Source organism: Endocarpon pusillum, assembly GCF_000464535.1.
Source record: "Endocarpon pusillum Z07020 unplaced genomic scaffold C725097, whole genome shotgun sequence".
In the NCBI taxonomy this organism is placed as follows: domain Eukaryota; kingdom Fungi; phylum Ascomycota; class Eurotiomycetes; order Verrucariales; family Verrucariaceae; genus Endocarpon; species Endocarpon pusillum.
The window spans coordinates 700-24,783 of record NW_006913591.1 but is presented as its reverse complement, the minus strand read 5'-3'; the positions used below and the strand labels follow the sequence as shown (position 1 = coordinate 24,783).

The 24,084-nt window shown below is 47.6% G+C and overlaps 6 protein-coding genes across 6 annotated transcripts; 5 read left to right on the top strand and 1 right to left on the bottom strand.

The window, feature by feature from the left end:
• Positions 1-4,211: 4,211 nt before the first annotated feature.
• EPUS_09167 (uncharacterized protein) lies at positions 4,212-5,141 on the top strand (the record flags this gene model as incomplete). Its single annotated transcript, XM_007788909.1, has 4 exons — positions 4,212-4,355; positions 4,528-4,701; positions 4,843-4,959; positions 5,028-5,141. 4 exons carry the CDS (start codon positions 4,212-4,214, stop codon positions 5,139-5,141), a joined length of 549 nt encoding a protein of 182 aa, XP_007787099.1.
• A 1,532-nt stretch (positions 5,142-6,673) lies between these two features.
• EPUS_09166 (uncharacterized protein) lies at positions 6,674-7,184 on the top strand (the record flags this gene model as incomplete). The annotated part of the gene is made up of 3 exons (XM_007788908.1): positions 6,674-6,741; positions 6,842-6,884; positions 6,954-7,184. 3 exons carry the CDS (start codon positions 6,674-6,676, stop codon positions 7,182-7,184), a joined length of 342 nt encoding a protein of 113 aa, XP_007787098.1.
• A 1,083-nt stretch (positions 7,185-8,267) lies between these two features.
• On the bottom strand, positions 8,268-8,978 carry EPUS_09165 (uncharacterized protein; the record flags this gene model as incomplete). Its single annotated transcript, XM_007788907.1, has 1 exon — positions 8,268-8,978. One exon carries the CDS (start codon positions 8,976-8,978, stop codon positions 8,268-8,270), a length of 711 nt encoding a protein of 236 aa, XP_007787097.1.
• A 1,548-nt stretch (positions 8,979-10,526) lies between these two features.
• Positions 10,527-11,087, top strand: EPUS_09164 (uncharacterized protein; the record flags this gene model as incomplete). Its single annotated transcript, XM_007788906.1, has 1 exon — positions 10,527-11,087. The coding sequence occupies one exon, from the start codon at positions 10,527-10,529 to the stop codon at positions 11,085-11,087; it is 561 nt and encodes a 186-aa protein (XP_007787096.1).
• A 3,627-nt stretch (positions 11,088-14,714) lies between these two features.
• Positions 14,715-18,215, top strand: EPUS_09163 (uncharacterized protein; the record flags this gene model as incomplete). The annotated part of the gene is made up of 1 exon (XM_007788905.1): positions 14,715-18,215. The coding sequence occupies one exon, from the start codon at positions 14,715-14,717 to the stop codon at positions 18,213-18,215; it is 3,501 nt and encodes a 1,166-aa protein (XP_007787095.1).
• A 2,667-nt stretch (positions 18,216-20,882) lies between these two features.
• On the top strand, positions 20,883-22,269 carry EPUS_09162 (uncharacterized protein; the record flags this gene model as incomplete). The annotated part of the gene is made up of 3 exons (XM_007788904.1): positions 20,883-21,170; positions 21,241-21,670; positions 21,878-22,269. The coding sequence occupies 3 exons, from the start codon at positions 20,883-20,885 to the stop codon at positions 22,267-22,269; spliced, it is 1,110 nt and encodes a 369-aa protein (XP_007787094.1).
• Between the last annotated feature and the right edge of the window lie 1,815 nt (positions 22,270-24,084).

The following is a 24,084-nucleotide window of genomic DNA, read 5'->3' as shown; positions in this document are numbered from 1 at the left end:
ACTTGTGCCTCAAATGAATGCTTTCATAAAAGTGTCCTATATTCTCATGTCCGAAAGTCAGGATACTATATCCACATCCGATTCTTGACCTCTCCAAATTCCATTTCCACTTTGAGACCCCAGCATACGTGACTGTAGCCTGAGCGATAAATAAGCAGCCCTGAGCTGTGGCTGTGCAAGGCTGTTCTGGGTCTGAGCAGCCCTAAGCATCCATCAACATCCCCTGAGCATCCCCTGAGCATCCCTGAGCATCAACTGAATTCTTCCTTTATACAACCAGCTCTGATAGTTCATTGTGGGGAGTTGAGGACTTGGATTGGGCAGTTGGCACGTTGGTGTGGAGTTCTAGCATTTTGATGTGTCGTCAACCCAATAAGTACAGTCATAGTCCGGAGCTAGGTGACGGAAATAGTGGGACTTCCCGCCCTGGAGCACTCTATTACTTCTATCTTCAAAATGGTATAGGAAGACCATTTCGCTCATTTACAGCAGCTACTCTTTTGGGCATCGTAGCAATTGCCTTATTGATCTCCTCCAGAGTTATTTTTTCCCATTCCTCCTCAATTGCCCGCCGCAGCTCCTCTGGATCAGTAATAAGGCCTCGATTCTTTAGCCTCTGCTTCAACAACCTCCAGATACTCTCAATAGGGTTCAAATCTGGCGATTCTGGGCAATTAGCTTCCCAATGGATCCCTAGACGAGCTTTGGCCTTTTTGACTTTGTTTTCGGCCTTGCCACGAGTGCCATGCGCATTGTCATTATCCTCTAGAAGTATCCAATCCTTATCCCAATTGGGAGTGATAACTTCTTCTAAAAAAACGAGATAATCAGCTTGTGTAAGCCGTCCGCCACCCCCTGCGCCTGTGTAGAAGTGTAGAGGACTCTTGTAATTCCATCCAATGTACGCAAATACATGCCAAATTTGGTTGCGCCGTTTCAATCGAAATTGGATCTTAGAAGGAGCATTTCGTGCTTCTGTGCCGCTTCGACGATGTACTATAGCTTGACGTTGTAAGCCACATGCAAAATGACACTCGTCGCTGTATTTGTATTGCTTGAATTTCTCTAAATTCTAATGCCGACGTTCAAATCCCCACATTTCGCGTATCTTAACATTTTTAGAATGGATGTATTTTTTCTGCTGCGCCCTATAGGTGCCTACTCCAAATTGAGCCATATTCCGTTGAGTTGCACGTTCAGATCCTTGACCTAGGCCAATAGAGCTTGCTATGGCATAATGAGAGGCAGATGCAGCGCGAAATGAGCTATCTTCAACCGTCTCAATAGCCTCACATTGATGAGGCTCCAAGGCAGGTTTTCGACCACGATTATGAACGCTATTGCTACGGCGCGTAGATTGTGATTTGAGGATTCGATAGCCTGTTGTTTTTGGTATACCAAGTGATTCAAATAGCTTTTTTCGAGGTAGTTTGCCTGCTGTAGCCTGCGCGGCGCAAAGAAGTCGCGTACGCCGTGGAGTATCAACTATCATATTTGGCTCACATGGAGGCTCTGTGGGTATCGAAATCGACGAATCAGGCTGTCGACAGTTTTTTCGAGTAGTTTTGCGATATTTAGCCATTTTTTAGCTGATTTGAATAACAATTGATGGAATAATAGAAAATAGAAAAAAGGGGGTTGTTTTGAGGGTGGGCGGGAAGTCCCACTATTTCCGTCACCTAGCTCCGGTCCGCCGTAGCCACCTAACAACCTTACCAAGCCCAAGCCGATATGAGGCTAGTCCTATGAGTTTCATCAAAAATGGTTCAGCAATACCATACGGAGTCAACTTCGCATTTACCAAGTAAACAGTGTGCAAAGTCTTGAATCACTGTCCAACAGCCTGCAGGAGGTGGAAGTATCGATTCAACTGACATTTGGGCTTCTCTACTCAAGACTCTTATACATTTACGATCAAAGAGCATAGTCGAATATTTAACCCATAATGAACTAGGGTTCAGACCTTCCCTGAGTAGTATGTGTATGTATTTCTAGCGCCCAATTAACCCTACTTCCACCCGCTATTGGAAGACTTTACATAATATTGTGTGGATTGCCTAGCCTCAAGACCTGGATGTTATCCGTGTGGAAGAACGGCAAACCTGCCACAATGATGTCTATTGTCCCCATTTAAACCGTCTCGATCCATTGTAAGGTGAACTAAAATCTGCAGCTTTGTGCACCTCATCATCGAGGGTTGAATCAAGGCATAGCCCAGATACGATGAACATGTCCCCGATCCAGAACAAAGCATGATCGGCCCACGTCAGCACTGATTCTAGCAGACAGAGCGCCGATCACGTCAACCATTGGTGAATTTCCCAATCCGATTGGCTGCGCACTTTATTGATCAAGGTATAGACTACAAACCTCTGCTCCCGAAATTGCAGAATCCCCCTCCAAAACGATCTATTTATGCCTAATGCAGGAGAACATCTTCGGAAAACCTTATGTGAAAGGTTGCAGGGATCATCCAATCATTTTTCTTGCTTGAAGTATGACATGATTCGGCAAAGTCAAGTCTGGGTCTCATATCGGCTTTGGGGCAACAAAATTATATACTACGGGTACAGGCCTAAATAATGTACCCCCCCCCTGGTGAAAAGGCTAGTATTCGTACAAAACCTACTATGCAGAATTGAGTATAGACATTAATAAAATCGCCCAATTAGGACTAGTCTCTAAAATCGAGTTTGCATTCCTTTTGCATCTATAACTGCTTGACATCTCTCTCGCATAGATCTAAGCAGCTCCACAAGATAGTCAGAAGGCACAGCATCCCATGCAGCATTAACAGCTGCACGTAGCTCATCGTGCCTGTGTAATGTACCTCCATAGTGCTCTTGTATCCAATCCTTCATCCAATTCCATACCATCTTAATTGGATTCAAATCTGGCGAATACGCAGACCATTGAACGCATTGGATACCACGTTGACGAAGATCTCGAATAGTGCCCTTAGCAGCATAAGCAGGAGCAGAATCTTGCATAAACATTAGATCTCTATTTGTACGTATCCAATTATCAATAATAGGGGGATGATATGCTCTTGATATGTTGCTTCTTTAATACTCCCTTATTCTTTCTCCCAAAATATACCAGGGCCCTTCTTATCACTATGGAAACAGCCCTAAAACATCCAACCTTTACGTCGTTGATAGCGTTCAACAATACATGTAGGGTCCCACTCCTCACTAGGTTGACGTGTAACGTACGTCTTTGTATGTTGATCCCTATTAACCCATGTTTTATCGCTCTATAGTATCTTCTCCCATTGTTCGTACGTCTAATTAATGTGTTCATGAGCCTATTGTAAACACGCTTGTTAATTCTTCTTAGAAATAGGGGGTTTACAATAAGCAACTCGACGTGAGAACCCTGCTCTTCGTAAACCATTTCGAATAGCGTACCATCTAATATCGATCTTTATAGCAATAGAGATTTGTATCTATGGTATATGTCGATTTGCTGGAGAAGAACAAATCCACGTAATGATTTGATCAAGTTCTTCATTCGTAATTATTAAATATCTGCCAAGGCGCTTTTTAGGCGTTAATCGATTATGTATAGCGTATTTAATTTGACGTCGTGTAAGATTTGGTAGCTGCTGAAGAATTTCGTTATACATATGCCCTGCGTCATGTAACGTTTGAATTTGCAAACGTTGATCTCGAGTAGTTTAAGAAGGATTTGAGGGATTCGAGGGATTCGAGGGATTCGAAGGAGGAGGAGGAGGAGGAGAAGGAGGAGGAGGAGGAGGAGGAGACATTGTTATAGCACGTCGATTGCTTTGTGGGGTCATATCTACTATTTAGTTGTTTTTCTATTGTTTTTCTGCTTTTTTGTGTGCGGAATTCATAGTGTGTGCGATTCCTGCGTTAGCCATACAAATTAGTATGGGAGCTAGAGGAACGCTAGATATCCACCAATGCAAAGCTAAAAATTGGCGCTAGCAAATGTTTTTGACAGAATTTGTAGAATGCATAGAATTCGAACGTGCAGAATTCGTGGTAGATAGCAATAGGGATGCTAGCAAGGGTGCGTATGTAAAGTGGGCGTTTTGTAACAAATTTTGACCAGGGGGGGGGTACATTATTTAGGCCTGTACCCGTAGTAAACACCACCTGGGGTGTTCATCGGGACAGTGGGAATTCATCACACATAGACCCAAACACAGACACCCACAAAGCTACTTGCATTATCTGTTCACAATGGCGCTCTCGCCAATCACGATGCTCGTGAGTCTCATAGCTGCCCTCTTCTCATGGACCTCCACAGCCCAATCTCAACCACTCACTGGCAACCAAATCATAACTGGGCTCAGTTTCAGCTGCTTAAGCTACCAAGAGTTCACGGTAAGTTCGTCCCGATGTGGTCCTTCAATCGCCTATTATTTCAAGTCACCACAAACCAGCCTTGTCGACCATCTCGTACCGCCGTCATCCAAAGTCCGAAAATGGAGTCTCGTTGTTGACGTGCTTTATCATCTCCTCTTTTTCGCTGACAGGGAGCTGTTCAAATCAATAGACTCTCATATTGGCTCTTCCGAGCGAGCCTGGGAGCTCTGAGGCCCAGTTGTTTATAGATCAGTTCAATGAATATATAGATGCGAATGTAGCCGGTACGGCGGCTGTTCTGGAGAACCTACCGCCTCCGTTTTCCGACGTGGTACAGTATGCGATTCAGGCAGTTGCCTTTGATGTGAGTTCCACCTCGCTTTTATCGCCCATATTCTCACCTCCCGACCCTACCATCTCCTTCCCAAGGTACCATTATTGTCGTAAATCTCTATTCTGGATAATGTACGCTTGATCAAAAGCCCTAACATGGACTTTTCAACAGTTGATCCGCGAAAATCGCCGCTTCCTCGATGCTGTTGTTGCCAAAGAGGACTCTTTCACCGAGGACCAACAGGAGACGCTCTCTGATCTGGTGAGCCAAGAGAGAGTTATTGTGGAGGTGGGTTTTGTCTTCCTTTATTTTGCCTTATATTTCTCGAAAGGCTGCGCAACTGATCTTTACCGCAGCAATACCTCAACGGGACCAGTGTGTACGCTCCGCAAGTTCAGGACATTCAGGAGCCGTTGTGGGCGGCCTTCCTAGAGAGCGTCAGCAGCACTGTAGAAGCGTTAGAGAACTAATAATTGGATGAAGGTTGAGAATGGATCTTTGCAAACGAAGTGCTTAATTATATTCTTAAAATTTGAGAGAAGTCAATATGTGCTATAAAATTTGGTGTCTCTCAAATTCTGCTTCTTCTCTCAAATCCGGCGAACCATCATGGCCAAACAGCCAATTTAAATTTTCGTCGGAATAGGCCAATGTCTTGCCCCACCAAGTTCGTATAAGGACCGTACTAATATAATAATTCGCTGTGTAACAATCGTGTAGAAAAGCTTGCTGTCGCCAGCTAAAATGTTCAACTGTCTTGTGAAGATACTAGATAGCCGTTCTCATTGTTGATCAAGGCCAGAACTGTGCGCCGCGTGTTAACGGATCCCCAAGATAACCATGGAGCCACGGCTTGCAGATTGGGAGCATGAAATATTGTTCGTCCTGGGTGGAGTCTGCGCCGGCCATGTTGATGATCACGGCAATCTGCCCGGGCGCTCGCTTATCCATAGGCGGAAGATACAGATACGCGGGCCATCGAGATTTGCCGTAAGGTATTCAGGGAGTCTCCACGTGATACTCAAGCAGTTTGACAGCGGCATGGAAGTTCGCGATGCTCCTCTCCACTAGCGGGAGTACAGTACCCGCCCATCTCGACTTGGTCTCTGTCATTCATCATGTACTGGGTAGCTCGAAAATACTTGTTGAGGGAGGCGGAAATCAGACGCTTCGGGCCGCGACTGTCTGTCCGTCGTTTGCCGTAGCCTTAGCAATCTCCTCCGCCTTCTACGCTCGGTACCAGCTTTCTGCATCGTCACGCTTGATCTCGTCCCCCGCCGTCAGAAAGTCCGCGACCTCGCAGCCGTTGTATAGAGCAGTGCCGAGTATTTGTGTGAGTTCGAAGTTGTACAGAGCCCTGAAGAACTCGTACATGGTGAACGGAGAATGCTATGAGTAAGGCCCCGATTCTCCTGTTGGCATCATGTCAATCTAGCAAGATCTGTTATCTGATGCTGGACGAGGTACTTTTTCTAAAGCAAGAAGCCTTTTTTACATCGACATGCTCCTCTCTGACTACAAGTTGGAAGGGGCCGGAGCCCGAGGGAAATGGAGGACGGAAGATTTGGGGCCATTGCTCCCAACACTGTCCTTGCGTATCTGTGCCTGACAGGCCATTCTGATGCCGGTTTGGGATTTTCTCTGCCATTTCGACAAATGCCCGAAGTGCTCGCTTACACGGTTCCAGCACACCATTTTTCATACCCTCGAAGTTGGTCCCTCCTGCCTGGATACATTTTCACGCCCACTGCAGTCGGCTCATCTGTAAGAATGCCTGCAATTAAGCCCAGTTTCAGCCTTAGGCGGGTCCTTGAGCCCACGTATTAAGAGACTTACCCTAGTAAAGAGCGAGACCGACGGTGTTACTCGGGATGGAACACTCCTACATTAGACTACTTGCCACATACAGTAACGCGACCCAATTTGCGAAACACGACACTGGATTCAAACCTGCAACTGAGTCGCCCTTAACTCAAGCTGAAAGCATCGTAAACATTTAACGATGCAGAGTTTGCAGCAGGAAGCCCTTGCCATCTTCCGGCTGGCGCAGTTGGCGTCAACCACCGCGCTGTGAGTACAAAAAACAAAGCCACTCGCGAACAGCCCTGACACGGAGTCCCTGGGTTACAATGGCGGAGTAAGAGCGCTGACCTGCGAAGCGAAACAACAGACTTGCGGCTAACATCTCCGCCGTCCTTGCGTTTCGTGCCTGGGTTCGTCTTCCCATTCCCGCCAGCGGGGCAAAGCTCGTCCCGCACTGATGGGTCCCCTGGTATTGCCAGGCTGTGCCCTTGCTGTGCTTCATCTTCGTCCTTGGCCTCGTCTCGGGGGTGGGGAGTCTTGTTGTGGTGCGCACTTCGTCAGTGGGAGACGATGACAGTGCTGCCCGTCGGTGGTATGCAGCTAGTCTCGGCTTCACCCTCGCGCACCAGCTGTTCTCCCGTCCGGTGCTGAGGCAGATCAAGGCGATCGAGCAGACCCACAATGCGGGGAGGCGAATCTCGTGGCCTTGAGGAGGTGACTCGGGCTCAATGAGCTGAGATTCCCGGTCTCGGAGATACCCGCGTTCGCGGCGGCTGTTGGGGCTACGTCGAGGATCGTGAGGAAGTAGATTGAGCCGTTGAGAAAGGGAGAGATCCAGGATGATTAGGTGATATTGTGAGAAATAATGATTGATCCTCGGAGTGCTCGCGGGAATTCCAACGCCTCTACTACCTTGAACATAAAGCTTGAAAGCTGTTTGGGCAGGGTCTCAACGTACTTTGTACTGTTGCATAGGCTATCTTTATCTTGAGAGTTTCTCTAATATCCCGAGGAGGAAGAACAACCAACTGCTTTTGCCAAAATTTCTTCCCATAGACGCCTGTTGGTCAACAGTTTTTCGGTCTGTTCCTGCGTCTTCTTCGGTTTCTCATTTGCTTGGGGTTCCCGTCTGTGATTCTGCTTCACCAACGCCATCTTTGGCCTTTCTAGGTCCTTGTCCTTTGCAGACTGTTCTTTTAACGCATATTTGGTATCTACTTTCTCCTCAGCTTTGATTTCCTTCTCTAGAAAGACTAACAGGAACGTGCTTGCAGAGACAGCTGTCCTCGCAATCCAGGTGATCTTTAAGCTTTGTGTAAAGGCACTAACGACTTGATCTCTTGTCGTGGCTGCTAACACAGATATAAATGCCTTATTGCCGTGAATTTACGCGTTGTCATCTGAAAGCAGGCCACGGATATTGAGATCAGTGATGCTATCCAAGTGTTTAAAAAATTCATTATTGAAGATGGCAACAGGAATGGTAATGCCCCATATAGCATCATAGCTCCGGAGATATGCCCATGTAGGAGTTGACGAGGCGCTGTCTTCGTCGGACAGATCGGCCTAAACGGCCGGTAGCAGCGTCGGTACTGGTGCTCCGAGGCCAGCAGTCGTAATTATCTGTAGTCCAAGTCACATGCCCATTGGTGAATTGACATCAAGCAGAGCAAATAAGCCAGTTCCTAGGGCCATCAGCCCAAGGCCGACGAAATGCACAAGTTTGTACCTTCCCACCTTTCAAGTGAACGCCACAGCAACAAGGGCGAATGGGATCATTGCTGTCACGGTTGTCAGTAGCTGAACGCCCGATCTGGTGGGCGTAGATTGGAGAACAGATTGAAATAAACTGGTAGATAGTAGATTATCCACACGAATATGAGGGTGTGGACGAAAGTGGCGAAGAAGGGAACTGCAGAAGTCCTAGTTCCAAAGAGACGCGGAGGTATAAGTGGCTCATTTGGGTAGCTCAAAGCTTCATATATGTGGTAGGAGACCAAGCCTACACGTCCAAGAATGAGCGGCACGATGACACCCCAGGATGGCCACGAATATATGGCGCCGCCGTACGTCAATGCAAATAGAATCGCCACGGTCGAAGGTATAGACAGAAAGCTGCCGATGACGTCGAAGCGTCTCAGGTTTTGTTTTAAGGATTGCTTCTCGTATTTAACGTGCAGGACAGCCCACAGCATGACGAGTGCGACTGGTCCAATTGGGAGGTTGAGGTAGAAGACCCATCTCCAGGAGGAATACTGGACAAGGCTTCCGCCGACGAAGGGACCCATAGATGTGCCGATGGCAAACATGGCAGACACGATGCTTATGAACTTCAGCCGCTCTCTAAGGGGGACGAGATCACAAATGATCAGATCGATCATCACGTTAAGACCACCACCCTCGGCACCTTGAATGGCACGACCGGAAATGAGCATGCCTTCAGTGTTCGCTCCGCCGCTGATACCACTTGCCAACACAAATATTGCCACAGCAGAGAGAGTCATTCATCGCCGGTCGAAGAAGTCTGCGGGCTGTCCAAAGTTGGGTTGGAATCATGCGCAGGTCAAGAGATATGCGTTTACGGCCCATGGGTAATTGCTTCCGATGTTCAAGTCTTGAACGATGGTACTTAACGCGGTGGAGACAACTGTGACACGCAGGACAACTGAAGGCACTCGGTATGTGGAAGACGCCTAGGGAGCTGACCTGTCGCCTCGAACGAGTAGAGAAGCGAGGTGACACACAATGCGGCGAAGATAGCCCAAAAGCACTAACCGCGACTTGAAGTTATTCGCGTTTCCCTTATCTTCTTGTGTCTGCTCCGCCGTACTTTGGCCTGTTCCACTCTGGCTGCTGATGCTCTTATGGTCGTGCTCTGCATCTGGGGTTGAGGTTGCCATTTCGCTCAAGGAAGCGGCTAGAAACAGAAGAAACACAAAGAAATTTTAAGTTGTTATTTCTTAGGATACTTGTCATGCGCATGCGCCCGTATGCCGACCTCAGGGCATGTTAGATTAATACAATTTCACTCACTACATTGAACTCGTCTTTTGTTCGTCTTTTGCACGTCTGTTTTACGTCAGGCCGAGGCCGTCTGACAATACTTAAAGTTTTGGAAATTAGAAAATATATGTTGAGTCCCAAAAAATTTCTAACTCATAAATATATTTATTAGGATCCCAGGGGATTGCAAGGGTAATGGAACAGTAGTGTTCCAATTGATCCTGATGCCAAGCTTTAACTAAGGCGTTCTGGCTGCGCCAACTTATGTGACACAGATCGACCCTTAAGGGGACTTCTTGGCTTTCAGGGGACTTGATCCTCAGGGGACTTGATCACCAACCAAGCTATGACGTAGCTTAGCTTTCACAATACGGAGTATTAATGGAGTTGAATCAATTGTAAAATGTGCGTTACGCATGTGTGGACGTTCTAATGTCGACCACGCGCTTTGCGCAGGGCCGTTGTAAGTGGGGCTCAGAGAGCTCCATCCATTGGGTCATAGCTAAGTCTCAGCTGCATATTTTAGACTTGAGCGATTAACTTGCTCCACAAGTACCAGATCGCATCTTAGTATTAGCGTAGGTTAACTACTACGGTAGCGGTCAGAAGTTTTCCTAACACGGCGCTAATAACGCCATGTAAAGTTACAACGCCACGTATTGTCGCCTTGTCGCGGTGAGTATAGAGTGCCCAGAAACTGCCCAATTAAGGTTAGTTAGCCTGTTTGATTGCCCAACATCAACAAGAATGGCCGTACAAAATCAACAGGGCTATCTGTACCCATAGGGTTGGGAGTGGCAAATACTAGCGCCGTGCTAGGGACCGGAGGACACTTCTGCCCGGTACCGTAGTACTTTGGATGCACAAACCCCGTACTCTTCCACATGATGCTCTTTAATTAGTTGTTACCTAATGCAACCTCCTGGACAAATCTGTGGGCCCTTCGAGAGGTTGTGTAGCTCTCTTTCTGTTACTAGCAGGATTGATATTACGCCCTAAATAAACTTGTATGTGTCACCCAAGTCACGTGTCCGTTCGCTCGACGAATCATGACGGAATTTGATGCAGTAGGAGCGCTTTTATCTGGGCAGAGTCCTGCAGGCAGTTGCCGGCTCGGCTGCATGGCTTGTCTGCACAGGTATGATCACCGAGAATACAGGCCAAGGTGGGATTGGGACCGTGATGGGTCTGAGTACGTCATTTATCACGATCGGAACCGTGAGCGGGCCAATGCTCGGAGGTGTGTTGCTAGGCTGGTTTCGATACTACTAGTAGACCGCGTGGTCGGTGCCGATGGCCCTGCTGTTTCTCGACATGATTGTGCGGTGTGTGGTGAGACAGCCAGAGGGCCGTTCGCCGGATCGCCCTCCTTGTTTAACAAGGCCAAGGACAGCGAGTCAGACACTGTCACTTCAAGCCACTCACACCGTGATGTGGAGGGGATTCCGACGGAAGCATCGCCCCTGCGGCCACTGTCGCCCCGTCGGCCACCATCGACTTCGACAACGGAGGTCAGCTCAGACTCAGAACCGCATTGGGGAAGCGACGGTGATTCAATTGCGGAAACCCGCAATCTCTACGCCGTAATGCTTCGAGACGTTGGTATCTGACAAGCATTCTAAGCACGATCGTCCAAGCCGCGTTTCGAGCTGGTTTCAACGTAACTTTACCCGTTCATCTTCATAATACCTTCAAATGGGGCCCATCATTGGTCGGAGCAACTTTCTTCGTGCTCCAAGTCCCTATAGTCTTTCTCTCCCCCCTTCTTGGCTGAGTCCGAGATCGCGTCGATGTCCGAATACCCAATGACGATTGGGTGGACCCTGTTGTGCCCGTTACTATGCTGCTTGGGTATTCCCGGGAGCAGAATACCTTGGCTCAGTGACAGTCAGAAAGTTAAACAAGCGGCCTTTTTTGTATGCATATGTGGCATTGGATTGTTTTGGCCATTTGTTCAAGGTGCTGGGCTTTACACGTGCGGAGTTAGTTAGACGTCTGTTGCTCAATAAGAAGACGAATGCTAACTACGGATTGTTATCGTGAATAGACGTGGTCGGGAAGCTGGAAAAGAAACCCCAATATATTGGCCCCAACGGTGGGCGCGTGAGGTGCTTCGCGATGATATCGGTCTCTTTTAATGCTGGCCTGACGCTGGGTCCCGCCGTCGCTAGAGAGCTGTTTTGCAGCATTGGGTATAGTTATATGAATATTATTCTCGGTAGGCGATGACTCGATTCCGTTTCTCGATCTACATTTGCTGATATATCCTCTAGGTGCTATCTGTCTGGGAGTGGCAGTTACCACGTTCCCATTTATCGATGTATAGTGCTTAGATTTTTCGCTGGAAGGTTATGCACTTAATGGACCTGCAAGTTTTTACGACAAAAACCTGGAAGCGAAAGCAGTGTGAAGCAAAAGCCATATTTATCTGCAATTCGCAGCGGTTAGACGAACAACGGGTGCTCACCGCTCGAAAATGAGGAAGGCCTCACGTCCAGCTAGCCATGTGGTCACAAAGTTCGGAGGAAAGTCTGCAAGACCGACCACCTGGTGCACATGCCGATGGTCTGTCAAGGCATCTGTCAAGCAGGATGAAGAATGGCTCTGTTACCTGTCAAAAGCTGCGCATTGTGCAGAAGCAAGATAGATGACAAAAGGAGGCCCTAAATCAAGCGCACGGGCCAACAGCAAATTCTCGTACGGCCAATCAGGTGCGTAGTAGTACGATTGACAGCATCTACTAAGTACAGTACTCCGTAACGGTACAACAATGCATAAAGTATTATTAGCGTGCTCTACTTAGTACTAGTAGTCACAGTTTGTAAATGCCAAGATGAAACGCCACAAGATCGCTCCATTAGGATTAGCCCGTTGTATTCGGTATCAAGTGTGCCTTCCATTAGCATCCACAACCCTCACCGCAAGAGGGTGAGCAGCAGGAGCCAGTGACGGTGCAGCCTAAGCAGAGGCTGAGCCGAAGTTGAGCCAGGTGACTAATTCCTGAGCCAGGCAGCAAAAACGGCCAACCCACCTAGGTGTCAGGGGCGCGGTCAAGATTCGGTGCAGAATACTACTAACATAGTAATATATCACGCTAGGTCTAAACCCCTTTCAAGATACTCAGGCAGTTGTTTGATGCCTTGACTCTTCAGTAAGAGTCGAGGCTTGTGTCTTTCAGAGCCAGATATAGTTCCTTTGTTGGTAATGTTCGCCATCAAGTCAAAAGCTTAGAGCAAATGGCTTGGAAGTAACATGTTCGAATGGAACAACATGAGGCGCAAGTAGAGAGACCTGTGAACAAGAAATATATAAAGCCAATTGAATACGATAGGGAAAACACATCTTTCTTACCAAGCCAGCTGCGGTAGTATTTGGAGCACAATCTCAATCATTTATCATTCCACTGCAATCTACACAACTACCATCCGAGCGTTCGGGACCCCACAACCCGCTCCAAACAGCTTCGCAGACACTGATTATCAACATTGACGACAGCTTAAAGAACTCACTCATAAACATCCTTCACATCTTCCAACCACTTCAAGCCTACTTCCAGCGTATAAACACCAGCATATTTTATTGATGCATACTCTCTAGCACCTTCAGTTGCAGCGAATACCAATTGTATCTATGTCTCAGGTTCAACAGTTAGATTGCTACCGTCATGACACGAAAGGCGTCACAGAAGAAGCGACCCTCGTAACCTTTCGCGAATAAGGCGCCGTGGCTCCAGTGACATTTGTGAGACTTTATATACCTCAGGGGCGCTTGTAAAGCCCTGTTTAGCTAGAAATTAGAGGAACCCTTGCCGTTGACACTACACGCCTAGCTGCACCGTGATCTGATGCTCTGGCACTATCCAATGGTGGGTGTGCTCCTAGCCTTTGACATTTTTAGTCAGTCCCAATGAGTGAAAGAGAGTTTTTGGGCCCTTGCCACTCCTGTGCAAGGATATACTTCGGGTTTGTGCGAGATATCTTATGGAAGAAGAGTCCGAATTGCATCCAAGGTCCAGGTGCTTCATATGTGCGACGTGGAGATGCTAGAGTTGTAGATGCATATTACAAAGCTGACACCCGTTTGACGAGAAGGGCTAACGTCTATTGTGTTCCGTGTTTCAGGTTGACATGTCGGCCTGTATTTTTGGATGTCGTCCCGTATTCCATAAAGCTTCCGTGCATGATAAATTGATGGCTTGGCGGATGCACTGCAGTCCCGGGCTTTCCATCGTCGCAAGTTCTTGGTGGGTTGATCATGCGGACAACCCCACCTCACACGAGACAATAAGCGTCAAGCTGTATGAGCGCCAATTGGCCAGTTTCTCTACGTTGAGTTCGTGCTATCTGCCTGTGTTTGATTGGTCAACTTCTAACTTAGTGCAATTTCGAGGGGAATTTCACTGTGTTGTACAGCCTATTTGTACTTATTACTCCGTGCTCAGATCCTGGATAGACAATACAATTTGCTCTATACACTCTCTGAGAGGCAGATTAATAATAAGATATGCCGGTATATCGTTTGGCTCCCACACGCAGCCTCGCCAAAGTTAGCATGCCCTGCGTTCCAGAGGCGGTGAGTGGTACGCTCTGAGTGCGATGAAACTAATTCTGCTGCTTCTGCATGCGAGACGAGTCTGTTCTTGTAGCGCCAGGTGGCGTAGATCGATCTAGCAGTCATCAAGATCAGGCTAAAGACGGCAAAGGACCATGTACTTCAGCTGCAGGCTGCAATGATCCGGAAAGCCCTCCGAGGAGGGCTCGGGTCGCTTGTATTGCGATGCTCTGCCCGGTCAAAGCAGGTTGATGCATGCATCTTCTGCACGTGTCTCAAGGCGCTGAAAGAGAGAACAAGCCCCCCCTCCCGAGCCATGGACAAAATCTGCCGCTTTGGTCATTGGCTCAACGAGGTCTAAAGAAGAGAGTTAAGAGAACGACTATCTGCTCCAGCTCTGCAGCAATACTTCAAGAAGGCAACCAGGGAGGCACGCGCCTAGATCTCCAAAGGGTGCCTTCCGATTGGGATATGAAACGCGCTTTCCTCATATCCGTTTCCGCTACTCAAGTTCTTTCGTCTCATCCGTTTCTCTCTGGTAGGCTCCGAGTCGAGGCATAGGAAACTCTCTCCATGATTTGGTGCTTTCAAGATATAAGCCTACGTACAGCAGCCGCACCATTGGTCATCAATCGCGGAGAAAAGTTACTACAGATATACTACTTCATATAGCATTCGTTGTCAGGATGCTCACAACATTGCACGCCCTGTCACCAGCGGCCGTTTTCCTGGCATACTTCATTGCTTCGCTCGCTCATCCTTTTGGGCACCAGAAACGACTTTCAGTACAGGGAAACAATCGATCAGGCAGATCTCGCCGTGTGGCTTGCACGATACTCACAACATTGGTGGCGGCAACGTACATATTGGAGTCTATTCTTCTTGCATGCGTGCTCCCTGGCCATGCTGCGACATCCTCGGATGAAAGCTTGATTTTCACGCTTTACTCGTGTCTCGTCTGGCTGCTTCTATTCCTTGGTCTCCTAGATTGCCCACCTTCGGACATTAGGCGCAGCTTCTTAGCTGCGTGGACGGTAGCCTTGGCTTTTGAAGCTGTTTTCGTGGTCTTCGGTCTATTGACGCCGAAATTATCTGGTCTTGCAAGAACTGGGCGCGTTGCCTTGCAAATAGCTCGCGCCGCGTTCCTCTTGATTTTAATTGGTATCAGTTTCGGAAACCGTCTTACACGTTATGCAGAAAAAGCCAGCGACGAGGAAATTACACCCTTACTGGCCAGGATCGAAAGCCACTTCAGCACATCTGGTGCCCACCATGTGAATGGTGACACTTGTGGATCTGCTCAAGCCGAAGATTTGAAGGCGGGAGATAAGGACTCGACTCAGTCGAAATCAAACAACGAATACGAGGATACCGATAACGAGGATGAAGATAATGCGGAGCAAGGAAAGCTCAAAAAAGAGTGGTGGGTATACACCAAGGCATTCGCAATATTCCTTCCACATCTGTGGCCAAAGGAAAGTCTCAAACTCCAACTTCATTTCCCGGCGCTGGGCCTTTGTCTACTGGGTCATAGGGCACTCAATGTGCTGGTTCCACTTCAACTTGGAGTCGTTGTCAACGTACTCAGAGAATCTGGTGGTAGTGTTCCATGGCTAGAAGTTGGTGTCTACGTCGTGCTTTGCCTCGTCGACTCTTCTGCTGGACTAAGTCTCATCCTGTCATGGTTGTGGATGCCTATAGGCAGAAACGCAACGGAAAAGCTAAGCGCTGCCGCTTATAACAAAGTCATGAACCTATCAAGCGACTTCCACGACTCTAAGAAAAGTGGCGTGCTGTGGAAGGCGGTTAGTCGGGGTGAGGCGCTGAGCGATCTTTCTTACACGATCGGCTTCGAAATGATACCAATGTCAGCTGATCTATGCATTGCTGTTGCCGTGCTCGGCTGGCTGTTTGGTGCATACATGTCCTTCATTGTCGCTGTAGCCTCTGTACTTTACCTGTGGGCTACCGCCAAAACCATCCCCTTGAAGACGAGGTGTCAACGGAATCTCATAAACGCCTGGGAATCCGAATATTCACAGATGACGGAATCGTCGCTGAACTGGACCACTGTTTCATACTTTAACCGAATCGGTTACGAGCAAAACCGATACAAGGACGCGATCAAAATCAGCCAGGGTAAACTGATACGATATCAGGTACTCGCTCTCATCGTCACTGCCGTACGTGCATTGGTTCTCGAACTAGGTATGCTAGCCGCCGCCATACTCGCGGCTTACCAGATATCTCAAGGCAAGAGAAGTGTAGGAGACTTTGTTGTCCTCATCACATACTGGGCTCAGCTAACACTTCCACTTCACTACTTTGCTAACGGATTCTCGAAGATTGCAAAATCACTTGTTGACGCTGAGAAGCTCTTGGAGCTTCTCCAGACGGAACCCACAGTCGACAATCATACCGATGCTGCCGAGTTTGTCCTCAAACAAGGTCAGGTCGATTTTGATAGAGTATGTTTCTCCTACGATGGCAAACGACAAGTTGCCGACAATCTATCCTTTCGCGTTGAACCTGGTCAGACGGTCGCGCTGGTTGGTGAAACAGGAGGAGGCAAGTCTACTATCCTCAAACTCCTTTTCCGCTTCTATGATGTGACTAGTGGAAATATAATGGTTGATGGGCAAGACATTCGACATGTCACCCTAGAGAGTCTACGAGCCAACATTGGATGTGTCCCGCAGGATCCTGTACTTTTCAATCAAACCATACTACAGAATCTACGATATGCAAAGCTCGACGCGAGTGAGGAGGAGGTCCAAGCCGCTTGTAAAGCAGTCGCGCTGCATGAAAAAATCATGTCATTCACAAAAGGGTACTCGGAGAAAGTCGGAGAGCGTGGAGTGAAGCTTTCCGGCGGCGAGTTGCAACGAATTGCCATAGCGCGTGCCATACTCAAGAACCCGAAAATACTGCTTCTTGATGAAGCTACAAGCAGTGTTGATAGCGAAACGGAAACAATCATTCAAGACAGTCTGAAAAAGCTTTGTGCTGGTAGAACCACTTTTGTTGTTGCTCATCGTCTGTCTACCATTGCTCATGCAGATCTAGTCATGGTCATAAAGAACGGCCGCATAATCGAAAGGGGAAGTCACGACAGGCTCATGCAAGTCAGTGGCTGCTATAGCAAGCTATGGACTCGACAGCTTCGCCTTCAGACTGGCAACGACCGGCCCAGATTACGGAGTCGCTCACCAGAAAAGACCACAGCGCTCGTAGATGATGTGACCGACTGTGATGTTGGGAGCCGTAAAGGCCTCCTCCAAAACAAAAGGCAAGAAAACCGGCGCTCGGAGGAGGGCTATGGATCGATCGAACAAGCCGGAGATGAAGGGAAAGCCGCACAGCCTGTAATGGATGCTAAAGTACGAGGTCGCAGTCCACGCCGAGATGACGAAGCTTGCTCACGATCCGACTCAATGCACAAAAAGAACCCTAGCTCAAATTCATCTCTACGCAAGGATGAAAACACCCTTCAGGAAAGGAGGTCTCGATCTACCTCGTCGGCACCGACCACCTTGAAGCCTGACGCACCAGAGTTCGTGCCCCACAGGCTACCAAGAAACATTCCATACCTGAGCGGCCACACTGAAAGCCCCCAGAATTCAGATGCTCATTTTCGGTCTGAGTCTCGCATCGCTCTATCTCGAGCTGCGATAGAGGGTAAGGAGAATGCGCCCTTCTCAAAAGAACCATCAGTGACTCAATCGACTTCAGCAATCCCATCCCTGTCGGGAGAGGAGTTCACCAGAGCCGGGTCCTCCGTTCCAGATGGCCACAGAAAAAGGGGCAAGAGGACTGAAAACGCTTCAGCTACGACATCCAGCACTGAGATTCAAGCATTCGAGCCATGTAGGACGAGTAAAAAATGGCAGGAAAGGAAGCCGGCGTTCAATTCCAGACGCGATCTCAGCAAAAGTGAACCACATGCTTCATCCGAAGTAAATGGGACGGAAGGGCAGGGAGCAGAGTGGGAGTCTGCATCGTATCCTGGCTCAAGACATTGCGATCGAGATGAGATGAGTGGAAGGAGTCGATCGTCGACGCATAACGAAGCACTTCTATCAACCCCCAGGACTAATCGAGATGGTCGTATTTTGAATAATCACAAGACTCAACATGGCAAGGCCGAGGGTGAAAGTAGTGAACCTTGCAAAGCGAGAAGATCATGAGCAACGATTAGTCAAGTCACCGATACTGGCGAAGAGACCAAAATCGTCGCACAGGCGAACAGTCCATCCACGGAAGCAAGAACACGAAAATGTTGGGGGACATGCCTCCAGTCAGTGCCGAGGCTGAAGACATGAAGTGGCTCGTTGAAGTCTTGATTTCTTGATTCCTCCTAAGAGTTGCCAAGTTCGTGATACGTTTGACGGATGGTGTTCGATGGCAAGGATGAAGCACACCAAATTTATAAAAACACGGATAGCAAGAGCAGATCATACCATCCGATAGCGTTGCATTCGAGATCCAAAAAGCATTACTAAAGACCATTCTATGATGGAGGTGTGAGGGCGGCTGTGCTGGTAGGCTCGAAGCACTGATACTAACTCTTCTTAATTCGTTCAGCATGATCGACCCGATGCACATTCTCTCCACCTTGGTACAGATCCTGCGTGCGTTGCTGATCTCATCTGATTGGGGAAATCACGGGTTCTACAAGCCCACGTACTCCAGTTTCTCAAGATCGCCCCCAGCAGCTCGGCGATGTGCCTGCTTGATCTAGTCTTTACTGCTGTTTCGAATTGTCCCTAGTAATTCGTTGGAATTTGATGTATAATCGCTGGCGAGTGTGGTCGCTGTAGAGTTTGCCTAGTGGTTTCATACACGTGCCATCAAATCTGCTTTTTCTGACTTCTATCATGGTGCTAGGGCTTCATCATATTGTGACAGGGAGACTGCTTCAGAATCGTATACACAGATCATCCTGTATCTCGTGTTATAGTCTGGATCAACATTTGACTCGTATTTCTGCTTAAGGCGTGCGAAGGCCTCCCCTAGAGACTAGCATCATAGTCCAGGTCAAGATATTGTACCCAGGCTGCGCGGAAGCTGAATGTAGAGCTCATATGAAGTAGACGTGCAGGCTGGAGGGAGCTGTATCCAAGACGGCGTTGCGAGAATAGGAATAATAAGAGTCCCAGGCTTCGCGTCCGGCTGATACAAGTGGTCCCAGAAACATATATAACACAAAACACATTTCATAGGATATATTCAATCCAAAGAATGTTGTAGTCGTCTTCGGACACTTGGTCTAGCGGTCTGACTGCTAGGTTATTGTAAAACCAGCTTCCCATACTACCCAGTTTGGATTAGTGGGTTTTCATAGCGGATACATTGTGTTTCTCTCCTTCTAGTATCTAACTTCTCCTACGGCAAAGTTAGAGAGTGGAGAACACGTGTGGATGTGAAATTTTTTGCCTTTTGCCTAGTTGTCTGGTTGGAAGTGCTGAGGTTGTAGGAAGTAGTGAAATTTGATTACATGAGAAGACCACAAGAAAGGCCGATAGCATGTCCTCTGAGCTCGAACCCTTTGTTGTTATTACGAAGATCATTGTCACGTGCCGGTTCCGTTAGCTCTACCTTGGCGCCGCTGCTTCTTAGATTAGCTCTTGCTGCTTATCAGCTTCCTCTCCTCCATGCACGTACGAATCAATCAAGTAACTTGATCCATTGCAATCGTACATTGGAGTGCTTTCCACTAGAAACGCACTAAGATCTGTTCCAAGGCGATTGATTATGTAGTCTCATCCTCGCTTACTTGTTCATGATAGCATTCCAGAGCGTTGGATACCGGAAAGGCAGCTGGCAGTCAAGAAAGGCAGAAGATAGCTTTGACTTCCAGTCCACTATCAAGCGAGATATGCCTGCCCCCAACCCTGCAGCGAAACCCTAGATCGTTTTAGGCACAGTTAGGCTGAGCACTAAATCAGCAGTTTCATTGTTCTTTGATTTGTAAGCAGTTATCTAGTAATAGTCAGTGGGGATAGATACATCAATTAAGTGTGGTTCGAAATCCACAACCGCTGTCCTTTTAGTGGAGTGATTAAGGTGTCCCTTTTCTGTAATTAACGTCTCTCTTTTACTAGGTAACTCTTACGATTACAGACAGCTCTGACTATCTAATTGCAGCTGATATTCCTTATCTCCAAGTGTAATAAGCCCTACACGGCACTACTCGCCGACTTGTGTAACAGCCACATTAGCTGCGGTTTTAGGAAAATCTTCGAGCCACCAAACTTAGCTCGCTACTATTATAATAAATATTCATTGAAACAACACAGAAATGAGTTGAATGGCCAGAACCAAGTAATATTCAGTTCTATGACGCCCATTTCAGTCATCTCAATCAGTTCCATTTCCAGCTAGCATCAGTAACGTTTCCAGGAATAAAAATAGGCTGAAACGCTAAACGCCAAGCCAATTCTTTTGCAAACGGGTGTGTGATGCACAAAGTCAGGCAGCTAATCTGCATGAGACAATCTGCATGAGACAATCTGCATGAGACAATCTGCATGAGACAATCTGCATGAGATAAGTAGAAAACAAGTTGTTCTATCTAGCTAGAGGGGGGGGAGCGTGCGTATATACGTACAATCGGCTGTACGGCACAGCGAAAATGCAGGAGAAATAGACTAATCAACCACAGGCGAAACGCAGGGACTTCGCGTAGAAATTCCAACCTATCAGCGCTCATACAGTTCGAGAATTGGCCACGTTAGTCCGGGCTCTCCAAAAACCTGACCCGGGCCCACTCTGGCCCGAGCGAGACTTCGGACCGCCTTCGTGGTATTAAACCACGCGAGATACGACAATTCCCGCCTCTCAGTGCCAGTATCATGCCTTATCAACAAGACTCACCAAGCCCCTCAATGCATTGGAACGTTATGGGCTCAGCTGTGTCCTCGCGGGGTGCTACCCTCGTCTTCATACTCTTCACGTATCTCCTTATCGTCCGGGCCTTGCGTTACCGGCGTATGAAGAAGCTAGAGCATTCTTTCGGCTACGGCACTAGGAAACCATTAGGCGAGATGACCTTGGACGATGCTGCGGCAATACTCCTCGAACTTTCTGAGATGGAGTTTCCCTTCAGCTTCCTCAATTCTACCCAGTTTGCGTTGTTCAGGGTCAGAGATGGCAAGCCCACGCGAGGGATAGCTTTGCGTGTATTGTGTTTCGGGGCTGACGAGCCTACAGACTTATGGCATCCCCACAGTATCCAGTCTTCTTGTCTCCACCAATCAGATCACGTCACCTGAGACGGTGTCAAAACGCTTGGTTGACACCGGTGTGCTCATGTTTGAGATTTGGGGCAGAGCGCCTACGTCAACGCGATGGCTCGAGTCGGTAGCGCGCATGAACTACATCCACGGCATGTATCAGAAGGCTGGTAAGATCTCAAACGACGATATGCTCCACTCGCTCAGTTTCTTTGCCGGCGAACCCTTCAAATGGATTTCTAGATATGAGTGGAGGAATCTCTCCGATATGGAAGTAGCAGCCCTGGGAACTTCTGGAAGGGTTTGGGCGAGGCGATGTCGATTGACTTCAGCTGTCTACCAGGCCACCGAGAAGGCTGGAAAGATGGAAGTCACTGGCTTGAAGAGACTTTGGCTTGGGCCCAAGAGTACGAAAGGGTCCATATGGTGCCGCATAAAGACAACCACAAACTGGCGCGTGCAACCATCGAGTGCATACTCTGGCCTGTGCCAGAGAAGCTTATGCCCTTGGGTTATTGCATGTTCCAGTCATTGATGGACGACCGTCTCACGGAAGCAATGATGCAAGTAAATTTGCCTTCCCTGTTCGATCTCCACTGATTCCTGTAGACTAGAAAAGCCGTCACCCGTATTCTTCACTTTCACGGAGACAGCGCTGGCTTTCAGGAGGCTCTTTCTCCGGCACTTGGCATTGCCACGGCCGGAGATGTGGAGGTCGCGCTACTTGGAAGACGAAGCCAATGAGTTCGGACGCTTCAACCTTAAAATGTATGGTGGACTGCCAATATACGTGAAACCGACATTTGCCTGGCGGTGGAACATACAGGCATGGCTCTTTTGGGCCCTCGGCAAACCGATCCCGGGCGATGGAGGGAACAAGTATATTCCCCAAGGCTATAATATTCATGAGGTTGGGCCGAGAAGTATGGCTGGCAAGGGGCTGAACGCAGCTGCCGACCTCCGCGAAAAGATGCTACAACGCGGAAGATGCCCATTTCGTGCGTAGATGCACCGTCGTCCGCTTTAGGGCACAGATCAAGACGAAGACAAAGTTTGAACTAGCACCGCGTAGAATATTTAGTCCCTCTGCTGCGAACCGCCCCGATTGTTTTTGACGTTCTGCTTCGAGTCTTGTTGACGTGTGTGCTAATCTACACATATAGAATATAGTTCGGCCAGTTGACGCTAAGATACAATCGTTCAGGCAAAGCCCGAAGACAAACCCAGCCCTCCGTGAGGATATAGAGCCTTGCCACCATGTACACCATCATACCGAATCAGTGCGTGACATTAATGAGCCACCGTGGAGCCAAGAGGTAGAATTCCCAGATGTCTTTGGTTGACTTGCCTGCTAAGACCAGCTCACATTTTCGGGGGATGGTATATGTACAGGTAGACCAGTTGATAGTGAAAAATGTTGATTGTTGAGAGTGACAGAGTCGCGATCTTCCAGTGTAAGCTCTCCACAGGACTCGGAACACGAAGTTCCAAGCGATCAGGTGCATGCCACAATACTCACACCCCAATCTTGACCTTTCCAAATTCTATTTCCACCTTGAAACCTGAGCATAAGTGACTGCAACCTGAGCGATGAATGAGCAGCTCTAAGCTGTGGCTGGGCGAAGACTATTCCGAGCCTGAGCAGCCCTGAACATCGACTGAGTTCTGTCTTGAGCTCCCCGTGGAGCCTAGATGCTTAGGCCCGGAGGCCCTTTCTAAGCTCGGAGAACCTAGTTTCATTGCCCTTCAGGTTGTTGAGTTCTATATTTAGGCCCCTGTCACTCGCATATACGGAGTACTTGCCCTTCGATCTACTGTGCATTGCGAAAGTGTTGCAATTCCTTCTGAATAGGGCATATTTCGAAGTTCCTCGGAAAGCGTTTCTTGAAAACGTTAATAAGCGCGTCTGCCTGTATCTTCTGAATTTCCTTTGTGAATTAGATAGCTATTGATTAAGCAAGTATCTAGAATATAATACTAAAGAGGACGCCAAGTACGAGATTCCTAACATTAATGAACAGTTATATTTGTCTGAAGTTGATCTGCAATATTAATATTATCTATAAAGTGGTTATATTGATTGATTCTAAGAGGGATTTCGAGCTATTTACGAACGAATTCTCTAAAAACAGGGCGTACAATATAAGTATTAGTTAAGGTAAGTGCTAGCTATTGTTAGTAACATAGTATCATCTTATCTTTAAGGCGAAATGTAATTATCATAGCTAATACAGCATTATTATCTTGCTAGAGAAAACAGAATATATATCTATTAATCTTAGCAAGTGTTAAGTTCTATACAAGCCCTTGATTATGCTCTTTAAGCTTAATTAATTAATTAGGGAATCTAGGAGCGTTTTTGTAGGTAATGCCTATACAGTAAATGTTAAGAGTAAGTAGAGCGTACGCAACATTAATATTCAAGAATAGATTATTAAGAAATAAACAAAAAACACGCGTTAGATGTTATTAATGTAGATGTTCTGCAAATCAGATAACTAATACAAATGTAGGTGCAAGATGTACTAAATTTAGTCTATTAGGTACTCTTTGTGGCACAATAAGTCCTGCTTTTGGAATGCTCTCAGGACCATTTTCTTGACTGTGCCAAAGCTAATTATAGACGTAGCCATGATCTCTAAGAACCCACACCTTGTAACCCTCTGAAATTGGCTTGTTTTTTAGTTTGACTGTATAATTTGATCGTCCTTGAAAGGGTATCATAGCTTCGTCAATGGTGAGATGAGAGCTTGGTGTCCAATTTGCACTGCAATTTTGTCTAATTATAGACATAATAGGCCCAACAGGCCATGCAAAAGAC